The sequence below is a fragment of the Tinamus guttatus genome, unplaced genomic scaffold, assembly GCF_059628265.1.
Source record: "Tinamus guttatus ecotype Peru unplaced genomic scaffold, ASM5962826v1 Tinamus_guttatus_pri_ptg000137l, whole genome shotgun sequence".
NCBI classification, from domain to species: Eukaryota; Metazoa; Chordata; class Aves; order Tinamiformes; family Tinamidae; genus Tinamus; species Tinamus guttatus.
Genome location: NW_028288671.1, coordinates 54,387 through 79,114, shown reverse-complemented (window position 1 = coordinate 79,114; position 24,728 = coordinate 54,387). Strand labels below are relative to the sequence as shown.

Here is a 24,728-nt window from a genome sequence, read left to right as displayed (position 1 = left end):
ACTTGTCCTCCACACTGGTACACGATTTACCTCCCAATTATTTGCTTCCCATTGACATATCCATTCTGTTGCTCCCTTAAATGTGGCATAGGTATCAGTATAAATTACCTCAGCTCCATTTTCCACAGCTAACAGCAGGGCTCGGAGTTCCCCGACCTGGGCACTACCATCACCCTCCTCAGTTACTGACCGTCCTGAGCTTATTTCCAGGGCTGCTGCCTTATAATTCCACCCCGTGCTTGTTCTTCGGGCAGAGGCATCAGTAAACCACACTCCATCCTTTTTAGAGGATATAGTGAATTCTGGAGCTACCTTAATAGGTGAAGGCTTATAAGGAAGACATAATGTTGTAATGTCTGAGCTTACTCGCTGTTGTAATTTGGAGAATTTGGAAGTCTTAGTTGGTCCTTCTTTTAGTGCTAGCAAGTGGCTTATTCCTTCTAGATAAGCATACCATTTGCGGATCGTTCCCTTCTGTGCGACACCTTCAGGAGGGGGGGGCGCCTTTTAGAATAGGGCTTAACAATGGAAAAGGCCCCTGAACGATGATATCCTGTGAGGTTCGCAGTTTTTCTGCCTCTTTCACTGCACGAACTAAGGAGAGAAGTCCCTTTTCCCACTCAGAATAACGCTGCTCTGTCTCTTTAAAGGAGGTAGACGAGAAAAGCAGGGGTCGTGAAGGACCTGAAGCTCCTTTTTGAAAGATGCCGCAATAGGAGGCATGTTCAGAGAAACCCCATTCAGCCCGAAAAGGGTCCACTGGATTTAGGGGGCCTAACCTCTGATTGATAACTAATTCATCCTTTAGGGTTTTAATAGCTTCTGCATGGATCGGAGTCCAATCCCACGGTTTGTTCTTTCTCAGCAAATCATACAGAGGACGGGCAATTACAGAGAACCCAGGAACATGTTTCCTCCAATATCCTAGTGTTCCCATTAGTTGTTGTAGTTCCTTCTTGTTTTGGGGTAGGCGTCCCTTTTCAATCTCTGTTAATGTATCATCGGGCACAGCTACAGCTCCTGATACCCACAAAGCCCCCAGGAATTTAACTTCTTGTGCTGGACCTTGACATTTGGATGGTGGTACCTCCATGTCATGGTCTGTTAATAGTTGCCAAACAGTTTGAGCAGTTTCTCGTACATACTCTTTGTTGTTCCCACCTATTAGTATATCATCTATATATTGATAAATGCATATTTCAGGGGGTTTCTTTACTGTGGCTAGAAGCTTTGCGAGCGCATTATGTGCAATAGTGGGTGAGTGTTTATATCCCTGTGGCAATCGATTAAAGGTGTATTGTACACCATCCCATGTAAATGCAAACTGTGGCTTATCTTTATCATCTAAGGGTACCATAAAGAACATATCTTTGATATCCAGGGTGGCCATCCAGGGGTGTGCAGCTGATCGTATAGCCATGACAATCTCAGCTATGCTAGGGACTGCCGCTGTTAGTGGGCCGGTGTTATGATTAAGTTTTCGGTAATCAATTGTCATTCTCCACTTGCCATCCGGCTTCTTGACAGGCCACACCGGGGAGTTATACGGAGAATGTGTTCGGCCAATTATGCCTCGCTTTTCTAAGTCCACAATTACTTCAGTTATTCCCTTCTTTGCAGCTGCAGGCAAAGGGTACTGGGGAACATTGGTCACATGAGATGGGGGCAGGGCATGTGTTACTTCCAGCACTCCTACCGTTATGCTTTCATGCTCCTTTCCTCCAAAATTCCAAACACTACCATTAGGCAGGTACCATCGTTTTCCTCTAAGTACATCGTATCCTAGAATGTTCCCAGGGTGTGAACTTAGTACCACATCCACAGCTGTCATCCTCTTTTCCCCAGGCAACCATAATTGTGTCCTAGCAAGTGGGCATTTTTCTTTAGCACCTGTTACTCCACTAATCACAATAAATTTTTGAGAGGGTTTAATTCCTAATGATTCTGCTTGCAACTTGTTCAGAACACTAATCTGTGCTCCAGTATCAATCAAAAATTCTAGACTAAGTTTTTTTGGACCAACAGGGATTGATATATAGGGTTCTTTGTTTTTGGACCATTGAAAAATATGTATCATGCGGGTTGGGCGGCCCGAATCCCAATCCGCATTGCTTAGTTTTTTGATCTCCTAAACTCTTCACTTAGAGGCGCAAAGGGATTGTTTGTTCTGTCAGAGGCGGGGGCAGAGGGGGAGTTCTTTTCTTGTCTGCTTGGAGGAGGAAATTCAGTTGCTCTGCGTTCCAGGATTTCAACCAATTTTCTGATGCAGCTAGTGGATTGCCCCTGCAGCATAGCGCGGGGCACTCCTAAAGCTAATGCTTGTCGCCATAAATCATTGCGCAGAGTGCTGTTAATTTGATTTACTGATGCTGGCAGACCCTGAACGGGTTCCAGTTCATGTTTTGGGTATGGTCGACCCTCCAATTTTCTTGTGTGAAATACCTTCCTACCTCTCCCTGATTGTTCTGATAGAGGCTCAGGGTCTGACCATGCCATCTCTCGTCCATAACTCACCATGTCATGTAACAGCTCTGCCCAAGTAGGGACGTGTGCAGCGGGGGCGTGAAGGTTCTGATCATTATGCTGTTGGGCCCGAATGACCCTTTCCTTTAAATTTTGCATATATATCTTTGCTGTGTCAGGCAGACCCTTAATAAGGGGCCTTAGGTGGACTGGGTCTACCGGAGCCATTAACGGAACATCAAAGCGTCCTCGGTCATACATTGCCTGAATACAAGCAGCTTTCTGCATTGCCTCTGATAAGCCAGACAGTCCCCTAACTTTGATTATTAGTGGCTCGCCTCTTTCTCTGGGGTCTATTCCCCCTGCCCAGTAAGCAACTCGAGCAGTAATAGATCGATTATCATCTGGGAACCCCTCATCTAGAAACACTCCTGGTCCCCAGAAGCCTAAAGATTCTTCTCTGTCTAACAATATTCTGTCGCCACCTGAAAGGGAAACTCTCCACAAGTATTCAGTTTCGGTTTCCCCAGGCTTTCTTGAAAATTTAGTCTGCAGTTCTAATTCTGAACCTGAATAAGGAGTAGTCCGAACTGTGGTGCGGGGATTCCGACCTCGGGGTCCTTCAGATGTTTCGGTCTTTATCAGAGGCCGAACAGCCACTAATTGTGAGGATTCTTCTTGTATCTCTTCATCTGGCTCTCCCCATATGTCCCCGTCCCAGTCCTCAGGCTCAGTGTTAGTAATTAACTTTCTAATTTGCCGCATATTAGGGGGTCGGGGTGCCTGCATCAGCATTGTTTCAATTCGCTGCTCCAGTAACTGGGTACGTCTCTTTTCCTTCTCTAATTCATACTTCAAATGTTGAATTTCTGAATTCTTACCTTGATAATCTAATTTCAATTTCTCAAATATTTTATAGTCCTTCTGCGCCTGAATTAAGCAACCGCCCAGGATAGCACAAATAACACCCTTGCCTTTGCCGTCCTTAAACTTAGCATGGCATTCCTCCATTCTTTGCAAAACCTTTTCAGGATCTGACCAATTATCTCTGGCCCAATCTTCCCCACCTTCTGAGGGACCACATTTCTGTCTCCGTAGGAATTCCTTTATCGACATCCTGCCGACTACGCCAATTTTGTGTTGAAAATGTTGCAGTTTGAAAGCCGTAGTGGTAGTGGTGGTGGTGGGGGGAAGGAGATATCAAAAAAAAGTATCGGAAGTATCGGATTCACAAACAGTCTGTGGACTGTAGGTCCGATCGCCTTCCTAGGAGCGAATCGAGTTCCCAAATAGTGTGATCCACTATAAGCTCGACCCTGGCAGTATCGGATTCACGAACAGTCCGTGGACCGTAGGTCCGATCGCCTTCCTAGGAGCGAATCGAGTTCCCAAATAGCGTAATCAACTATAAGCTCGACTCTGGCAGTATCGGATTCACGAACAGTCTGTCAACTGTAGGTCCAATCGCCTCCCCCCAAACAAGTAGTCGAGTTCACAAACAGTATGATTTATTCAAATGCAACATTTACAAAGCAGGTTTCAGGTGTCAGTACAGGAAATTCTCTACTAGAGCGTGGGGTTTTTAGCTAGCTCTGATGTACAAATGTGCAATCATCACTCACCCCAGAAGATGGGAGAGGGCTCTCAGTCTCGAGTCTCCTCAGGCGGCATCCTGACGCAAGGGGAGGAAAGGGGGGATCAGCGCATCAACTGATCCAGAATTTATGATGGATTCTTCCCTCTCACTTCTTAGTCTCTTCAGGCAGCGTCCCAGCGCGAGGGGAGGGAAGGGGGCTCAGCCTGTCGACTGACCCAGGAGTTACGATGGTTTCTTCCCCTCCAGACTTTTCATCCTTAGTTCACCTTTTATACTTTTCTTTACATTCAGGTGGAGCTTGAGTGACTAGAGTCATACTTAATATTGTTATTGATTGGTGAAAAAGTTTCTCGCTTTCATTTAAAGGTACAGTCAACCGAAAATCTAGAGCGCACGCTCAGTGAGGGGTGGTCGTACCTCGGAGGCAGGTAACTTTTGGGATGGAGGTATGGTTTTCACATTATAATGAGCAAAGTTCAAGCAAAGTTCATCATTTGCCACCTTTGCTGGCTCAGCACCGGACTTGTTATCGTATATCTCTCATTAGACAGCCACTGTGCAGCTTATCAGCAGCCCAGCACAGGGAGTGCAACAGAGTTTGGCCGCGGAGCCTTCACCCCGCTCCATCCTCCATTACTCCCTTTTGCAGCTGCGAGGAGGGCAGATTGCGTTGCCCAGGGAACCGTGGAGGAGCAGAGTCCGTACCTACCAACCATCCTGGAAGTGGCAACTGTGTATCACCCCAAGCAGGCCTCTGCAATGCCAGAGCTGTGTTAGGCCCTAGTTTTCCTCTCAGTTCCTGCTTTCAAACAATTCTTCCACAAACACTCCTTCCACAGTTCCTAAAAACAATATGTGTGTGTGTTTGTGTGAAGGAGTGGGGAGGAGAGGTTTTATTGTTGGACCCAAGGGAACTCCTTATATTGTAGGAGTATGATAGCTGGAAACTGGAATATTTCAAGAACACCTTCGGGAAGGGAGCCTGCTCCTCTAACGCTGATTGGCACGGTTATGATGCAGGAATGCCTGCAGAAGGCGGGCGTCCAGCCCGAGCTGGTTTCTTATCGACATGTTTGCTGACAAGTGAGAAACTGTAGGATTCATTTCCTACTGCTCTGTGATTCATTAGTTTCATTCCTCATAAACACCTTCCTCTCCCTCCTCTCTTTGCCTTGTAAGTACGAACTAAAAATACAGTAGAGATTTTGTTTTCTCTACAGAAATAAGATTGTTTAAAATGAAACATGCTCATGCTTGATGATATGGGTCTTGTTTGTTTAAATCTGTAATGTAATTCCTTTTTATTTGGTGCTAAACTTGTTTGCAACTTCCAAGCTTTGGGAAAAAAGATTTTCAAGAGTTGTCTATTTAAATAAGTAAGTATCTGTGATTTAATATTGCTTTAAATAGCATTCAGGAGTGATTTTATGTAGATATATTTGTTCTATCTAATCTATACTGGCTATGCACTTGACATGCCTGCTATTTTTTATTTTGAGCCAAACTCAACTGGAATTCTGCAGAGACCAAAGAGAAATAGGGAAATTGATCATTCCTTCCCCTCAAAAAAGCCAGGCAAAGCAAAGAATCCCAAATCAACAATCTTAGCAAACCCATCCATTCAGAAATACATGCAAAAGAAGCTAAGAAATAGGTGCTAACCACATAAGATATGAAATGAGAATTTAAGTAATGGGCATGATAGATTTTCCAACTTCAGTCCTCTAGTAGCATGAACTTTTTATTGCAATATGTTCAGTGTAGGAACAAGATCTGCTGCTATATAACAAGTACTTTTTTTTTTCCTCCTCCTAATTCTCTCTGATTTGTGCTGAACTGTTGCATTTGCTGCAACGTTATTTTATAACATCCATGCAAATTATGATTTGCATTGGCTTCAAAGCTATGCAGGTGAATGTCACAGCAACTGCTAGATGAACATGTGTATCCTAGCCCATATATCCTCATATATCCTCACCCATATAAATGCGAAGTAACCCCCACTATAAAAAAAAGCATCAATATGTGCGTATTTTGGCTTTCCACATTTGAGTTAGCAGATCTGAAGAGGGTACTGAGCGAGGCTATGCTTGATCTTGCTCCATAGCCCCTGACAGCATGCTCACCTTAACAACCAGAGGTGCAACCTGCGCTCCTTCTGCCATGGTGCGCCGGTGCAGACACATAACGTTTGCTTTTTTTTTTTTTTTTTGACATTTTATTTTTGCGGGCCCTAGTCCCAGTCTCTCAAGCATTGCCCTATAGCCTGAGCTGCGCGATGGGTCCCTGCGAGCTTAGGGAGCTGGCGGAGGTGAGGGAGCCTTTGCTGCAGCCTTGCTCTGCATCCTAGCTGCTGCCTATACTGTCCCCAAGCTGTGAGGCGCGTTTGTTTGCACAAACTCATTTTGTTGAGTGGAAATCCCCTTAGAAAAAAAGGAATGGAAATTGATGGGAACTTTATGTGATTAAGTGTCTAGTGATTTTTTTTTTTTCTGTAGCCTATGATGAATTTACTAAGCGCAAAGCCTCATAATTGTTTAGATTCTCTGCTGCTTATGCTTTCAGATGGACTGGTCTAAAATCCTCTTGTAGTCTTTATGACATGACAATTAACAAACTGGTTTGGCCAAGATGTGAGGCCAAGTCTGTGGAGAGGTAGCCTCAGCGGCCTGGCTTTGCCAGGAGCTTTGCTCTCGGCCCCAGGACCACGTCGTAAGCGAGGCTGTCGTTTGCTGCCCGCTCTGCCTCCTCCTGGAGCGGGCAGAGAAGCCCCCGAAGGTTTCATGGCAACAGGGAGAGGGATAGAGGGAAGTGCTCAAGCCCGGTGAAGGCCGTGCTGGCCTGTGGGAGCCATGTAACAGAGAGAAGGGAGCGCTGGCTTTCCCAAAAATGTGCTCTCCCAAAAACATGCTCACATGTTCAGGGGCACATGTGGTCACCGTGAAATGCTGTCTCACCCGTGTTAAAGCAAGGAGCTCACCAAGGGAAGTGGTCAGCTCTTCTCCAGATAACTCTCACTGTTTTTTTTTGCATTCCCTCTTTTGTGCAGGAGGTGATTACCCACTGTATACTGTGTTTGACTGAATGTCAGACTGTGCTGTGGCGGGTTGGGCAATTGAGGATGGCCCCCTTGTGAAAGGACAAGAGGAAATGGCCTCAAGTTGTGCCGGGGAGGTTCAGATTAGACATTAAGAAGAAATTCTACACGGAAAGAGTGGTGAAACCTTGGAACAGGCTGCCTAGGGAAGTGGTGGAGTCACCATCCCTGGCAGTGCTCAAGAAACGTGTAGATGAGGTGCTTGGGGACATGATTTGGCAGACAAGGGTGGTGATGGATTTATGGTTGGATCTGATGATCTTGAAGGTCTTTTCTGACCATAATGATTCTCTGAAAGGGCGAGCATGGCTGGCTTGGAGGCCATGCGGGAGGTGTGAGCTGCAGCATCTGTCACGCTGAGTGTGACGCAGGACTCCTTGCAGAGGTCTCAGCCAGCGTGTGGGACTGGTGCCAGGCAGAGGGATGAGCAGCCAGAGCGTTTTGAGGAAGGCTCTGTGGCCAAAAGTCTTTGTGGTACCTCACTCTGGGAGGAGAATGCCTCTTATTTGTGTCTCAGCGAAAATATGTGTAATAAATTTCCTCTGTGCTGTATCAGCAAGTAATTACTTTTACTGTATCTTAAAAGCTTTCTGTACTTTTAAGTTCTCTGGTGCTCTTTAAATTTTATGCATCGCTTTGAATAACTTTCCTTCGCACTTAAAACCCCTCCTGCTTCCAGCCTTTCTGAGAGTGGACCCTGCATAAGAAAATTACTGCTGTACTTAGAAGAGGCCCTGCCAGCTAAATGCTTCATTCCCAAATATATAGCTCAATAATGGCATCTTTATACCTTTAAAACAGATCATGAGTCATGTAAGATCGTAGCTGTTTGGGATGAAAGAATATAAGAATATCTCTTCCTTTCCTCCTCCTTGTTCCTGCTCTCCCCCTTGCCTAAAAGAAATGAGAAAATATGATGTGGGATGGTTTGTGGGTTTATTTGAAACCGTTTAAAAATAATTTTCAGCTGCTGTGTCCAGCTGTATTATTCAGAGATCAGTTCTGGCAAGAGAGATTTTTTTCCAACCAAGTACCCTAAATCCAGTCTTTCCATTGGGTACCATGCCATTTTATATTTGTACTATTTTCTTACTCTGCCTGTGGTATTATTAATCCCCAGTGATTTTATTTCTGTATGGTTTTTCAGAAAGTATGTTTTTAGCTTAATCTAGTTTCTTGCTATATAGTAATCTAAGAGGTATTCAGTACTTTAATTTTCTTTTTGGCTAGGAAGAGGCTGCTAGGCTTGTTCAGAGAAAGGTCATGATGTTCAAAGCAGCAATCAGCCTCATGAAGTCAAAAAGAGAGTGTCACTCCTTAAGGGAAGCATTTCAGTCTATGTACTTCCTCATATTTGTTTTATTTATTTATTTTTAAGTAGTAGTGTTACAGTGAGTCCAGCTGTTTAGAACAAACTGATTCAGGCATTTTTCCAATATGCCTTAGAAGAAATAGCAAAGTTTTTTCTACCTTCCAGAGTGATCAGAGTACACCCATAAGCATCACTCAGAGAGCTCTAAAGGCACCTATGAGATCCCTCAGAAAATCCCAAGTAAAATACTAGCCACCCAGGTGCTGTTATATATATATATATTTAATTTAATGTGCAGGCTAAAAGGAGAGGTTTTGTGTAATCTTATTTAGGATAGCAGTACAATTCCCAGTGACATTAATGGGAACAGGTTCAGACCTTCTATATTAAATTATTGTCTCTTACTCAGCATTGTGGGTGGCTTGCTTGGAACAAAGTTTGCAATTGAACTGCAAGTACTAACACCAGATCAGCAGTGGAACAGATGTTTTACTTTCTGTTTTTTACTGTTTTTTACTTTCTGTTTATTTGCCACATTTTTCAGTGCAAGCCCCAGTACTTTGGCCAAAAGCTTACTTTGTGCATATAAAATGCTTGTGCATCAGTCTGACAAATAACTGCATATGGAGTAAGGTCTTCCCCTCGCGGTCACCATGCCGAGGGACAAAGCTGACGTGGCCCAGGTAGCTCCTGCCCCTGGCATTTGCCCACCTTTCCGCGAGCTCTGGCTGCAGAGAGCACAGGATTTCTGGGGCACAGAGGTGGCATGAAGACTCCTGTCCTGTATTCTGGTCTCCCTAATGTGTAAGGGGGCCTAAGCTCTAAGACACTGATATAACAGCTAAGGACTCCCAGAGCCAGCACAGGGCTGGCAGGGCCATGCTGATATACCAAGGGTAGGAATTCACAAACCCCAATGAGTATATTGAATTTCCTGTGATATGTTTCCTGTTTTTTTTTTTTTTTTTTTTTTTTTTTTGTGTGTGTGTGTGTGTGTGTGTGTGTGTGTGTATCGAAGTGTTCATTTTCCTCTTACTTTAAGTCATTTGGAGGTGATAATTGTTGTCCGGTTGCATTGAACATCTGAAATGGTTAGCAAGAGGAAAACGCTGTCGGGGGGGGGGGGGGGGGTATGGAAAAAGGACTCTGTTACTGACCCCAGATACCTTTGAGCGGAATGCTCAAGTTTATCTATTCACCAATAAGGGGATTTCCCCACAGGTTGGCTGAAGAGGCAGGACAAAGGGAGGGGAGACTGAGTGGAGCCATGAGCGAGTGGGACAAAAAGAGCCATCTGCAACGAGATGGGGGCCTTTACAAAGGAGGGAAATAGGGGAATTCCCTCACATTCTTCAGCAAGGGGGACAAAGGAGTCAGGTGACCTTAGGTGAGAACAGATGGCAGGAGGCAGGAGTTGGGTGTAGGCGGGCCGGAAAGGCTGTAACTTCTGAGTACCTTGGCCAATGGGGAAAAGGAGAGGGTGTCCCTCGGTCAGGAAATTAGGATAAAAGGGAGGCTGCGTCCTCCAGCAATTTGAGAGACCCCACAGGGATATGCCTGGCGGACTCTCCCTTTATTCGAATAAAGTTTTAGGACTCCTCTGTCTCCTTTTTGGACATTCAGTTCTTGACAGCGAGATTTCCCGCACATACTGAATGGCTACTGAAAGATCTGGGATGCGTCTTTTGGCTGAAGCTGTCATTGCAGGGTGCTACCTTTGCAAACGTTGAAAGTACCGCAGCCTTGTGCTCTTTGTGGACCCCCAGCTGCCTCACTTCTAGCCATGGCCTGGCTCTGTGGGAGGGTGCACGGGGTCTGTGATTACCATGCTCAATCACATCATTGTCAACCAGCAGGCACCAGCAAAAGAAATAAATGGAAAAGGCAGTGCAATCAAAAGCTGGTTTAATTATATATTGGCTCTACTGAGTGTTATTGAGTGCCTTACTTGATTTCATATTGAAAGAGTGGATTCTTGCAATATACCTATTTGTACATGCAGCTCATACATATATGCATTAAAAATGGTCTAAAAATCCTACAAGCAAAGTAAGGTGATGCGGGTGAAGTTTATACACGTAAGACCTTCAAAACCAGAGGCTGTGCCTCACTAAGCCAGTGTGGTCACCTGCCCTGGTGCTTGTGATGCTGCTCTTAAGTGAACCAAATTGTTGGTTTTGCAGCTCATTAGCGCTCCTGCTGGAAAGAGCAGCTTGCATGGAGCCCTCTGCAAGAGTTTGTTTCTAGAGTGCTGCGAGCCCTAACTGCAAACTTGGGGAGGCACAGCAGGACTTTGCAGTCCGGATTTGTTAAAGTGGAGGGAGAGGGGCATGAAACCAGGTGTTTTTTTCTTCTAAGTATTTAGACAGTGTTCTGAGGGAATAAGTGTGCTGAGTATTTAATTTTATTAATGTGGATGTTTTTAAAGGGAAGACTTCAGACGATCAGATGTTTGAGACTTTTTTTCCCCCCATCAGCACTGTGGCCATATCCATAGATTTCCTGGTATGACTTAAGCACTGAGAGCTGCTCTTAAGGCTTTCCTCCTATGTGTGTGCTAGCTAGATTATGAAAAGAGTTTGCCCTCTTGCTTTTAGGCTCTTTGCGTGTGATCAGCTTTCAGTTTTGGAAGACGTGATATAAACTAATCTGCCACGGTGCCAAAGCAGTGCAAAATGCGCTTCTTAAAATTACTAGCCTGGAAACGTAATTGTCAATGCACATTACTGTGCTTTCAAAGGGATATTCACCACTTTTTTTCCCACTAGCAAACAACTAATGAATGGATGAAATTATTATAGTCAGAAACCCAAAGTGGCAGAATGCAGAAGAGCAGTATAGAGAAAATATGATGTGAAATCTGTTTTGAATATCTCTGGCTTGACATGTTTCTGGGTGACTAGGAAAGTAAATCCAGTAGTGAAAAAATCAGGAGAGATGTACTTAATTACAGGAAGGAAGATAGACCTTCTGCTGGGGAGGGCCGCATTTAGATAAAATCAGGCAAAACGCCACTAACAAGAATTCAAAGTAAATGGTGTTGCATGCTGTTAGCTCTTAAATTAATTTAAGGTTGGATTCCATGCACTGGTTTAACATTAGTAGGTAACCTTTGCTGATCCAGGGAGCATCTGGGATTTCACAGCTCTTGTTTTTCAGTGTGATGGGCTCTTGAAGCCCAAGCAGATGGGGAGGTGGGCGCTGGAGGAGGTTAGTGTGTGTGAAAGCAGCCTCAAAATGGCAGGAGGAGAGGTGGAGGCAGTTACAATGGGAATTGTTGGCTTCGTTCGGGAAAGAGCCCCTTTAATGTTTGGAAGAGTGGGTTAATGATGTGATCTGGCATTCATTTGCTGTGTATCCTCATCAACAAAGCCAAAAATAATTTAAAAAAAGGCCTTGGTTGGCTTTTTTGCCTACGGGCTGCTGTGAGCTGATTATTTTTCTAATCAGTCATCCCAATCAAGGGAGACAATTAGCTGGGCTAGGTCTCTGCTGATTTCTGCCATGGCCCTCAGCATCAGATGGCCCTGAGCGCTCCTCCATGCCATCAACAAGTGTATGGGTAGTCCTTGCTTTGCTCCACCTGTTGCCATTAAGACCCTCTTTTCTTCTACTGAAGTGCCTGGCTTCAGGCCTGCTTATTTAAATTGCATGGGTACCTTCCAGCGGGAAAGCTTGCCACACCAGACAACAGCCGCAGAGCCTAAGCCGGAACGTCCTGTAAAACCGCAGGTGTTATTTTGAGCTACCCAAGTGGTCTACTTGATATCTAAATGAATGAAATATTATAGTTAGGAGGCCCGTATATTTATGTGCTGAAACTGGGGAGTTGCTCCTGATTTACCCCAGCATAACAGAAGGTGAAACTGGATCCAGTAGACTTCATGGGATGGACCTTTTTTGCCTATAGATTGTAACCGAAGTAAAGCACAAGCTGTCATAATAACTTAATTGGTTCCTTTCTCTGCTATGTAAAATCCTTAATTGACTTAATTGACTGCCTTTTTTCCTCTCTCTCTCTTCCAGTCTGTTTTTTATAGCGTGTGGTTTGCTAATACTAAAAAATGAAATAAGCCCAATGTATGTAAAAGCAGCACAGAAGATGGTTGAACTTAGAAGCAAAATCACCAAGACGCTCTCTGCACTCACAGGGACTACTTCAGCTATTCCTGAATGTAAGAATTGCTTATTAGGACAATCTGGCAGTTCCACACCATATTTAATCCGTTCTTAAGAGTAATTGTTCCTGTCAGAATAGTTCTTTTTCTGTCCTTGTTGATGGAAAAACTCAGCTTGCTAAGCTTGCTGTATTTTTAGCGATGTGGTCTGGTTACTATTGTGATGGAAAGTTGGGGAACAAGATCTGGTTTCTGTAGTGATAGATAAAAATATGTAGATTCTTGGATTTTAGCTACTTGGAAGAATTTAAATAAAAATGTCAATATTCCACTCAGCAGATAGAAGTCCAATTTTAAGGACATAAAAATGAGTGAAACAATGTTTAGCTAATCAACCCCAGCATATTAAGCAGTTATCCTCTGCACTGTGCTGTGGTGGAAAATGATTCTGCGTTTCGGGTTGAGAAGTTTAAAATAATTGATTTGAGGAGAGGAGGAACATGTTCAATTGGCCTTCCTGCAGTGTAGGCGTGTGCAGAGCGGCACAGCACGTGGAGGGCAGCGCACGTTGGAACGGGCTGGGTATCTCCATGCGGCTCACGCGTGCGTCACTGCTGCTCTAGTCCCGCATTCTGCAGGTGCTCGGTCCAGAACACCGTCTCTGCACGTGAAAGTGGGAGTATTTCATGGGTGAAGTGAATTAGGCTTTCATGTTTGAACACGCTGACTTGTGCTGCCACCTATGTTCAGGTTGCTGGTGAGATCAGTGGTGGCATGTTAGTAAGGTCTTGTATTTTTTATTTTTTATCTTGCCCACTGTGATGCTATCAGTGGTGCAATGCCATGACCTTTTAGCAGACTAAAGAACCATATTTAAAATGTTAATCCTGGTAGGACTTTTTTTTTTTTCTTTGATGCTAGAAAAGGTATTTTCTCATTAAAGTAAAAGCTTTCTAACCCTTTCTCTTTGCGGATTGAGAGTCAAATATTGAGCATGAAGATACCTGTAGTTCAGTTTCCCAGAGATAGAATAATTAAATGAAAGTCAGAAGATTTACTGTAATAATATTGATAATGAATGATTCTCAGTATGAAGTTATTTGTTACTGTATTTCATATTGTAAAATGCTATGTTCACACATTCTTCTTTAGCTGAGGTAGTTTTCCTCTGACATCAGCATAATAATGAATAATTTTAGAACATGTTACAGTCCATGCAGGTTCAGTGTTTTAATGCTCTATTGAATGCTTTCTGCATGCTAGGCCCCAGTTCAGGAAAGCATTTAGCCATTTACCCAGTCCTTTGGCTTAAGTATGTGCTTAATGTTAAATATCAGCTTAATTGTTGTCTTGAACAGAGCCACTTATCAGAACAGGGTACCTTAATAGTCACATATCGGTAACCTTTTAGGAACTTTAGAGCTAATGTGTCAAAATGTATTTTTTACATCAGTTATAACTGTGGTTTTAAATAGAGAATGAATATTCATGTGCTGTTACCGTTCTTTAATCTAGCAAAATGTCCCTTAACCTTTATTTAAACACATTTAAATGACTGAGTTGAAACATGGCAAGGTGTGAGTAAAGAGGAAACCCCCCCCAGAAACAAATGATGCTTGCTAATAAACAGAACTGATTCATAAGGAACGTGAAGAGCAAAAAGGAAAAACAGTTAAATACCTGAATTCAGCAACTCCAGAAACAAATCTAATACCTTAGCTAAAGGCAGTAATTTTCCATTGGACATTTTTTTTCCCATAATCCAAAGAATTGTTTCTGCTTTGTTTCTTTATGGCAAAAACTAAGTTGGAGTTATGTTATACTCCATCCTTACACTTAGATTACTATCTTATAAATCCATATTTATTGATAATATATTTAAAGCACAGAATTGGCCTTTCAGTTGACATCTCTCATGCATAATAATTAAGTTTTTTTTTTTTTTCCCCTTTAGCTACTAAGGGACAAGTTAGGGAAACAAAGCGAATGACCTCCAGCTGTTCAGCATATTGTCTGCAGGTTTGGCGAATGCCAGAGCCTTAAATTACCTTTTGCTCTTGGGAGTTTGGAAGGCATAATTATCCTCCAAAAGAATTTAGGCTAGGAAAAGATTTATCATTCAGGGGGTGGAGGTGGAGAGCTCTGCAACTGTTTCTTGCCTCGTGTTCTTCTTGTGGGAGGAAAAAGCAGGTTCGATTATGCTTGCTTTGCTGTAAAAATTCCTGCCGTACCTCTTTGGGCAGAGGTAACCTCTCAAAAACTGTGGAAATTTAGGGAGTCGGTTTAAGCATTAGAAGAATGTTCCTAAAATGTTCGGCACCTGATAACAAAGCACGCACTCCAGCACGGAGAGGATAAGCTGAGCAGGAGACTAGGCCGAGCTGTGTTTGAAGTGCAAACCAGTGCATTGCTGCTGTTACGAGCCAGAGAAAAAAAAATCGATGGCAAATCTGGAGGTCTGTGTTCTGTTTCCATCAGTTTTTAGCACAACTGGCACTGCAGTCTATTGGAAACTTGGAAGCCTCCATTTATCCCGACTTGTTTATGTGGCACCCTCCCTAGAGCGCTGGTGATGCCCATTTAAACCCAGCTTGCAGTATGTTCTTTGGGATAAGTGTGGGATAAGTTACCAACTGGGATTATGGACAGCAAGATTTATTTTTTTCCCGAAGAGTGAATCTCCAATATAGCAAGGGTGGAAATGTCCCATCCACGTGTTCTTTAGGCTTCTGAGTGGTACCACATCCAGTTAGACGCTGCTCTAATTGTCTGCAATTCTTACCATTCTCCTCCTCAATAATGCAGAATCAAAGACTATACGGTACTTTAACTATGAAATTCACGGTGTATAAATTACTTTTCTGGCAGAAATAGTTGGGTTTCAGGCTCAAAGAAATGGAAGGGAGCAGGTATTTTTGCACGTGAGGCAGTACAGCGGAAGGGCCTTGCCGCCAGTAACGCTCTCCCCGCTTGGCACGTTGAAGACGCCCTGCAGGCTCCGTCCAAGCTGTGTGCATGCTCTCTCTTTAACCTCAGATTAGCCATTTAAGCCCCAACTATGTGTTTAGCCTTGCAAACACTTTGCCCTTGAATTTTATGTTTGGAGGAGAGGCTTTGTGCAGGGCGCTCTGCAAGACGCTTTACATGGCAAGAATTTAAAGTGAGCAGCAGGCTGCAGTGACCGAGAGCCAGGTGCTACTTTTATGGACAGCAGAAGAGATACAGGAGTGTTATTAGGTCAGATGCAAGCAGGAAAAATAAAATACTGCTGGGCAATACCAAAAGGCATCCACTGAAATCAGGACAGAAGAGTTGGGTTTTGAACTGGTTTGTATTTGGATGTACCAAAAAAACAGAATCAAAAACAGACCGGTAGTAATGGAAGGGGATATTCTATCCCTGGAAAAAATATGTTACAAATAGGCAAGGTCTGCTTTGTAATAAAATTTTATTTCCTTCTGTTTTATTTTGTTTTATTTCAATTTATTTTGTTTCCGCAAAGCTAGACTAATATTTTAGAGAAATAATAAAAGGCAGAAGAGGTGCATATGTTCAGTAGTTCATTTTAACATCTGTGGAACAATGTTAAAGGTTCCCAACACAGTCACGGTCTTGTGAGAGCTGTGCAGTCTCTTCCCTGGTCCCTGCCTTGCGCCACCTTTATCTCAGGTGGGAAGAAGAAGGGAGGGCAGGGAAAGAAACCCATGCTTTAATTTGTCTGAGATGGTCTCTGCTGCTGATCCTGAGCCTTGGTGCCTGTACCGTTAGAATAGTGGCTATGTTTTATGCAAACAAGGCCATCGTTCAGTGGTGAATGAAGTGATCCCATGCCGGGCCGGAGATTGGAATTCATTTAAGATTAATTTAGAAACACTTTTAGGAAAGATGCAATAGAGAAATTAAGGGAGTAGCTTCAGCTTGAGCGCTTAGAAAGTTCTGATTGATCTAAGAGCAGGGCATTTTATTTTCTCTCCTTTTTTTTTTTCTCTCTTCTACATGAATATTTTATACACACATAAAACTGAGTGATCAGGTTTTGCACCTTTTATCAATGAGAGCTGTATTCATACGTATTGAAAGTTTTTTTTTTTTTCTGTTATTCTTGCAAAAATAAGAGTTGCAAAGCCTGGAATGGGAACATAATTTGAAAAGGTGAAAAATAGTATAAAGGCTATACTGAATTCCATCATTTATTGATTGCGTTCTGTTTAAAAATGTAATCATTGCCCATTGGATTGTACGTAATCTTTGGAATGTCTTAGTTGCTTTACGAACTCATTGGCAGTTTCCAATGCAAAGCTATTCAAATCATAAGCAAGGCTAGAAGCCTTTTTGGATCAGTACATACCTTGTTCAAACAAACAGAAAGCTTAAGATAAACTTCTCCTGAGGAAGGAAAATAGGCTTTAAGTGCTATTGTTTAGAGACCACGTGCACCAGCATTGAGCCTGAAGGAATGTTTCTTAGTCTGTGCTGTAGGTCTTCAGAAAACAATGCGGGATTGAAGAGAAAATATTTCTAACATTAACAGTTGCACTACTTGCTGCTGCTGCTGTGATCCATAATCTAAAACTCTGGTGGTTTGTTTTTCTTTTAAAGTCCATTTTTGCCTAGCATAGGAGAGAAAATAATATAGAAAGGTGAAAGGAAGAAGGCAAAATTATTAAACTTTCTCTAAAATGCAGCTGCAATGTCAATAAAAGACGTATTTTCCCTTAAATAAACACAAGGCAATTGTGTAGCAAGAAGTATATTCATCGATCTGATCACAGCCCACTTTACTGATAGCAGATAGTCTGCAAGTATATTTATGTATTTGTTAGTTATTCTGACTTTTCTTTAGCTACTCTTATTTTGGGTCTGGTTTTGTTTTGTTTTGTTTTGTTTGTTTGTTTCTAATTTCTTTTACTTGAATACGTTCAAATAGCTTTTTATAGGATCTGTTTGAATGAGTGGGTTATTGATTATTCCTGAACTTTTCATAGCAAATGGTTGGTTTGATACTGGAATTTCTTGTTACATTTCTAGGTCTGTTTTTGATGTGAGATGGTGGCAGGGGAGGCTCTGACATTTTACTCTCACTACTTTATATTACATCTGTGTGGAACTGTGACCATAGTGATAGAGTTTATTAAATCCACAGATACTATGAAATACCTTGAAGATCTTAGGTGTTTTTGTTGCAGATAGTTAGGGTCCGGCGGCCAGAAGATATCGTGCTGTACGGAAAGATAGGGCCCCTAATAACCAATAGTGTTTAGTTTATGGTGTAAGCAGACGGATGTGACGTTGTAAACCAAGCTATATAACACCTTGTTACCCATCAATAAAGGCCATTTGCCGTCCACCACATTGGTGTCAGCGAGCTGATGGTCCGAGCGGCCTGGGGGTGGTCGCTGTGCCGTCCCTGAACCAGGTCACCGCGCCCTTTGAACTGCAACAAGTGGTGCCGAAACCCGGGAAGTCATCGCCTGGACGGGTGAACGGCAGCCGGAGTGAGTGGACCAGCCCAGCGGAGAGGACGCTACCAGAGCAACAAGGAGGATGGAAGCCCTCGTGAAGGTCGTATCGCAATTACATAAGCATTGGGGGATTGATTGTAAGCCAAAAGATTTTACTCTCACTGTTGCGAGGCTTTTAAAAATTAAGGTTATAGACCAGCCGGTGGATATTCTGAAGTCCCTGAAGCGTGTCCCTGAAGTGTGGGACAAATGTACTAAGGCGTTAGCCGAGGAGATGATGTCTTCGGGTTGTGGGAAAAACCTTAAGGCTTGGGGAAAAGTTGTACAAGCCTTGCAGAAAGCTAGAAAAGAGCAGGAGACCTGGGTGGCAGTAAGGGACTGTTTGTTGGCCACCCCGAAAATGGGAGTCGGGGCAGCCGCACAGACTTTGCACCCCCCAGATGATGGCAATTCTGCTGAGCCTAAAGGTCTGCAAGAGGGTGATACATCCCCTCCATCCCCGAACCCCGTCCCGCTTACAGAGGAGCAGAAACAGCTGAAATCTGTTTGGAGCGAGCTAGCCGAGGAAGCTAGGAACATTGAAAAGAAGTCAGAGCATGGTGACGTCTGGGCCAGGTCACCACCCTATGCCCCTCAAAATGGCGCCGAGCCGCAAGGGGAAGGGCGGGGCGAGGGTGCCCCTGGCGCGAGTGAGGCGCCGAGAACCAATGGGAGTGACCAGACAGGTGAGGGACGCGCGAGTGAGGCGCTGAGAACCAATGAGCCTGACCGGACAGCTGAGGGAGGCCCGAGTGAGGGGCGGAGAGCAAGCCTGAGTGAGGGGCCGAGAGGAAGCCCGAGTGAGGGGCCAAGAACTAATCAGAGAAGCCCGAGTGAGGGGCCGAGAGGAAGCCCGAGTGAGGGGCCGAGAACCGATCAGAGCGGTCATTTCAAAAAACGCGCCTCCACGGGTAGAAGGTGGGGCGACCCAGGAGGGGGAGAACAGCCCACCCGCAACGGAAGTAGGCAGGGCCAGAGCCCAATGAAAAAGTACCGGAGCCCGGAAGTGACCAGTCAGTCGAGTTCTGACTCCGGATCAGATGCTAGTCAGGACGAGTGGCTCACAATTGATTCAAACTTAAGGAAGGAGAAAAAGAAGGTAAACAGAACTAAGAGCCAAAATATTCCCATCCGAATTAAAGAAAAACCGGCGAGGGCAGACATGATTAAGCATGTTGCAAAGGAAGAGCATCTGACCCCAATTCAGGTGGCTGTTACCTTCAAAATAAAACTAATGAAAATTGTGAGTTTCTGTTCACAGGACCGGATCATCGGACACCCCCATAACCCGTACGCCCCGGTGACAAGCGTCCCGCCCGAGCCTGTGAGTTCCACGCCGACCGAATCCGGGAAACAACAAAACAGCCTTCGCAAGAGGGGGCCGCGATGCCTTTGCGTGATCTTAATTTTGCAGCTTGTCACTATAGGACAGGTAGAGTCACACCAGCCCTTTAAATGGGGTACTTGAACAGATCGAACGATCTCGAGCAATTAGTACAAAAATAACTACAGGGTCACCAGTTTTCAGTGCCACGCCTTGCCAACCAGCACCCATTGAACCCTATTCCAAACGCAACTGGTACGAAAATTGGTTCACCGGTTCGCTGTGGTTAACCACCCTGATATCCACCTTGATAGGGCCGATAGCAATGATCATGATGACACTGATCTTTGGACCCTGTATGTTGAATAAGCTCATGCCGTTTGTCAAGAGTCGGCTAGAGAAGGTTAACATCATGTTAGTAGAACACCGACAACTGCTTTAAGAATATATCCACTCAGTATTACCCCCAAGTTATCCCAAGGTACACCCTATTCCTACACCGCAGTATTACCTGTCATCCCCTACCTTCCACGCGCCTTCTTCTTTGTGCCTTAGGTTTTATGTCAAGTTTATGATATATAATTTTAAGATTGGTATAAACTATAAGAATAGAATAAGATAGTAATAAGAATAAGTAAGAATAAGATAGTTGTATTTTAGCTAGTTTTGTTATGCATAGGGAGGGGGGAAATGTTGCAGATAGTTAGGGTCCGGCGACCGGAAGATATCGTGCTGTACGGAAAGATAGGGTCCCTAATAGCCAATGGTGTTTAGTTTATGGTGTAAGCAGACGGATGTGACGTTGTAAACCAAGCTATATAACACCTTGTTACCCATCAATAAAGGCCATTTGCCGTCCACCACATTGGTGTCAGCGAGCTGATGGTCCGAGCGGCTTGGGGGTGGTCGCTGTGCCGTCCCTGAACCAGGTCACCGCGCCCTTTGAACTGCAACAGTTTTGTACGTTTATGTATTGGGAAACTAAGAGCTACATTTTACCAGTTACAAGTTATCATGCTCTCTGATTTTTAAAATTCTAAGCTGATCACAAAGCAGTTGAATTAAATAACTTGAGCGATTGAGGGATTCATTGTAAACTGATAGAGCTTAATGTTGAAGAAAAGCATTTCAGCATGGATTCACCAAGGGGAAATCTAGCTTGACTAACCTGATAGCCTTCTATGATGGAATGACCAGCTGGATAGATGAGGGGAGAGCGGTGGATGTCGTCTATCTCGACTTCACCAAGGCTTTTGACACCATCCCTCACAACATCCTCCTGGGCAAGCTCCGGAAGTGTGGGATAGATGAGTGGACAGTGAGGTGGATTAGGAAATGGCTGGATGGCAGAGCTCAGAGGGTGGTGATGAGTGGTGCAGAGTCTAGTTGGAGACCTGTAGCTAGCGGGGTCCCCCAGGGGTCAGTCCTTGGTCCAGTCCTGTTCAATTTATTCATCAATGACCTGGATGAAGGCACAGAGTGCTCCCTCAGCAAGTTTTCTGATGATACCAAACTGGGAGGAGTAGCTGATACCCCAGAGGGCTGCGCTGCCATCCAGAGGGACCTGGACAGACTGGACAACTGGGCGGTGAAAAACCTCATGAAATTCAACAAGGCCAAATGCAAGGTCCTGCACCTGGGGAGGAATAACCCCAGACACCAGTACAGGCTGGGGACCGTCCTTCTGGAGAGCAGCTCTGCAGAGAGGGGCCTGGGTGTCATGGTGGATGACAAGTTGACCATGAGGCAGCAGCGTGCTCTTGTGGCCAAGAAGGCCAATGGGATCCTGGGGTGCATTAAGAAGAGCGTCTCCAGCGGGTCGAGGGAGGTGATCCTGCCCCTCTACTCAGCCCTGGTGAGGCCACATTTGGAGTATTGTGTCCAGTTCTGGGCTCCACAGTACAAGAGGGATGTGGAGCTGCTGGAGAGAGTCCAGCGCAGGGCTACGAGGATGATCAGGGGCCTGGAACATCTGCCCTATGAGGAGAGGCTGAGGGAGCTGGGCCTGTTCAGCCTGGAGAAGAGAAGGCTGTGAGGGGATCTGATCAGTGTCTATTAAGTACCTCAAGGGAGGCAGTGAGGAGGATGGGGCTGGTCTCTTTTCAGTGGTGGCCACCGACAGAACTAGAGGTAATGGCCACAAACTGAAGCACCAAAAGTTCCACAGGAACTTAAGGAAAAATTTCTTGACAGTGAGGGTGACAGAGCACTGGAACAGGCTGCCCAGAGAGGTTGTGGAGTCTTGTTGCCATTCAAACGGCACGGCGACCTCCCCTAGGCAGCTCGGGCCATCAGCTCGCTGACACCAATGTGGTGGATGGCAAATGGCGTTTATTGATGGGTAACAAGGTGTTATATATCTAGGTTTACAACGTCACATCCGTCTGCTTACATCATAAACTAACACTATTGGCTATTAGGGGCCCTACCTTTCCGTACAGCACGATATCTTCCGGCCGCCGGACCCTAACTATCTGCAACATTTCCCCCCTCCCTATGCATAACAAAACTAGCTAAAATACAACTATCTTATTCTTACTTATTCTTATCTTATTCTAATTACTTATTCTCATTATTATCTTATTCTTATTACTATCTTATTATTATCTTATTGTGATCACTTATTCTTATTATTATCTTACTCTTACTTATTGTCATTATTACCTTATCCTTATTAGTTACTCTTATTATTATATTACTCTTACTTATTCTTATTCTTATATTATTCTATTCTTATAGTTTATAACAATCTTAAAATTATGTATCATAAACTTGACATAAAAACATAAGGCACAAAGTGTAGAAGGTAGGGGATGACAGGTAATACCGCGGTGTAGGAATAGGGTGTACCTTGGGATAACTTGGGGATAATACTGAGTGGATATATTCTTAAAGCCATTGTCGGCGTTCCACTAACATGATGTTAACCTTCTCTAGCCGACTCTTGACAAACGGCATGAGCTTATTCAACATACAGGGTCCAAAGATCAGTGTCATCATGATCATTGCTATCGGCCCTATCAAGGTGGATATCAGGGTGGTTAACCACAGCGAACCGGTGAACCAATTTTCGTACCAGTTGCGTTTGGAATAGGGTTCAATGGGTGCTGGTTGGCAAGGCGTGGCACTGAAAACTGGTGACCCTGTAGTTACTTTTGTACTAATTGCTCGAGATTGTTCCATCTGTTCAAGTACCCATTTAAAGGGCTGATGTGATTCTACCTGTCCTATAGTGACAAGCTGCAAAATTAAGATCACGCAAAGGCATCGCGGCCCCCTCTTGCGAAGGCTGTTTTGTTGTTTCCCGGATTCGGTCGGCGTGGAACTCACAGGCTCGGGCGGGACGCCTGTTACCGGGGCGTCCGATGATCCGGTCCTGTGAACAGAAACTCACAATTTTCATTAGTTTTATTTTGAAGGTCTGGTTTAATAGACTTAAGCGGGCACCACTTGACTCTGCCATCTTTCCTGACAGTGACCTTTGGGTCGATCTTGGCATGGGGGGAGCGCTGCCAGCGAGTCCCCCAGCCAAGGGCAGTTTACTGCAACATGGCCTGCCTGGCCACATTTAGAACATGCCATTACGTTGGCTATTGCGGTGTGAACAGCCACCTGAATTGGGGTCAGATGCTCTTCCTTTGCAACATGCTTAATCATGTGTGCGATACTTGCCCCCGCCGGCAATGATCGCAAGATTTCTTTGGTTGCCGAATTGCATTGTTGGCGTAAACATTCCGCTACGACCGGGCTTTTTGCCTCCGCAGGCAGGGCCGAAGAGTCGACCGCTGCTTGGAGACGATCTACAAATTGTGTAAAGCTCTCACTTTCACTTTGCTTTATTGAGGACCATGGCGATGGTCTGGCAACAACTCTACAGGCTGTGCGAATAGCTTCTCTGGCCGCACGAGTAGTTGTCATAACTTCATGGGCCCGCATGCCATGGGCCTGTGCCTGGGGGGTGATCATTGTTGGATCTGTACCCATTAACCGCTGCAGGCTGGAGCCGTGTAATGGATGATCTGCCCCAGTTACTTGGGCTAAACACTTCGTACAGTTGTCTTCCCATTCTTGTTTGAAAACGATCATCCCTGCTCCATCAAAGATTAGCCTACAAGTTTGTTTTATATCGAACGGGAGCATATCGTCCCCCCCGAAGATACCATCTATGAGGGTTGAGACCATGGCAGAATTAATCCCTTTATCCGCAATTGCTTTAACAATCGCTTGTACGTCCTTAGATTTTATCGGCGAGTAGACCCTCTGTCCCGCCTCCGTCACCCGGACTGGGAACGCTAGTGCGGCCGATGGGGCCCACTCGGCACATGCGATCTTTATTTCCTTCCAGTCCGTGAGAGGGGTTTCTTCCTTTCGCGGTTTTTCTTTAATTCGAATGGGAATATTTTGGCTCTTAGTTCTGTTTACCTTCTTTTTCTCCTTCCTTAAGTTTGAATCAGTTGTGAGCCATTCATCCTGACTAGTGTCTGATCCGGAGCCGGAGCCGAAACTCGACTGACTGGTTACTTCCGGGCTCCGGTACTTTTTCGTTGGGCTCCGGCCCCGCCTACTTCCGTTGCGGGTGGGCTGTTCCCCCCTCCTTGGCTCGCCCCGCCTCCTACTCACGGAAGCGCATTTTTTCAAATGGCTGCTCTGATTGGTTCTCAGCGCCTCACTCGGGCCTCCCTCACCTGTCCGGTCACCCCCACCACCTTTCTCCTTCTTGTTGTCCTCCCCCTCTTGTTTATCTAACGGTTCCCATCTGTTCTTGTTCTCCTCCCCCTTTTGTTTATCTAATGGTTCCCGTCTGTTCCCCCCGGTTCTCCTTGTGGCTCAGCGCCATTTTGGGGGGCATAGGGCGGTGGCCTGATCCAGACTTCCCCAAGGTATGACTTCTTTTCAATGTTCCTAGCTTCCTCGGCTAGCTCGCTCCAAACAGATTTCGGCTGTTTCTGCTCCTCTGTAAGCGGGACGGGGTTCGGGGATTGGGGGGATGTATCACCCTCTTGCAGATCTTTAGGCTCAGCAGAATCGTCATCATCTGGGGGGTGCAAAGGCTGTGTGGCTGCCCCGACTCCCATTTTCGGGGTGGCCAACAAACAGTCCTTTACCGCCACCCAGATCTCCTGCTCTTTTATAGCTTTCTGCAAGGCTTGTACAACTTTTCCCCAAGCCTCAAGGTTTTTCCCACAACCCGAAGACATCATCTCCTCGGCTAACGCCTTAGTACATTTGTCCCACACTTCAGGGTGAAGAATATCCACCGGCTGGTCTATAACCTTAATTTTTAAAAGCCTCGCAACAGCGAGAGTAAAATCTTTT

At 44.8% G+C, this 24,728-nt stretch overlaps 2 protein-coding genes across 2 annotated transcripts in view; one reads left to right on the top strand and one right to left on the bottom strand.

Annotated features, from left to right (window-relative positions):
* Positions 1 to 24,728, top strand: part of EFNA5 (ephrin A5) — a 228,055-nt gene that overhangs the window by 156,904 nt on the left and 46,423 nt on the right. The window lies entirely within an intron of this gene.
* Positions 1,699 to 3,228, bottom strand: LOC148595237 (uncharacterized). Its single transcript, XM_088521864.1, has 2 exons — positions 2,515 to 3,228; positions 1,699 to 1,782 (listed from the first exon to the last, which is right to left on the bottom strand). The coding sequence occupies exons 1-2, from the start codon at positions 3,226 to 3,228 to the stop codon at positions 1,699 to 1,701; spliced, it is 798 nt and encodes a 265-aa protein (XP_088377990.1).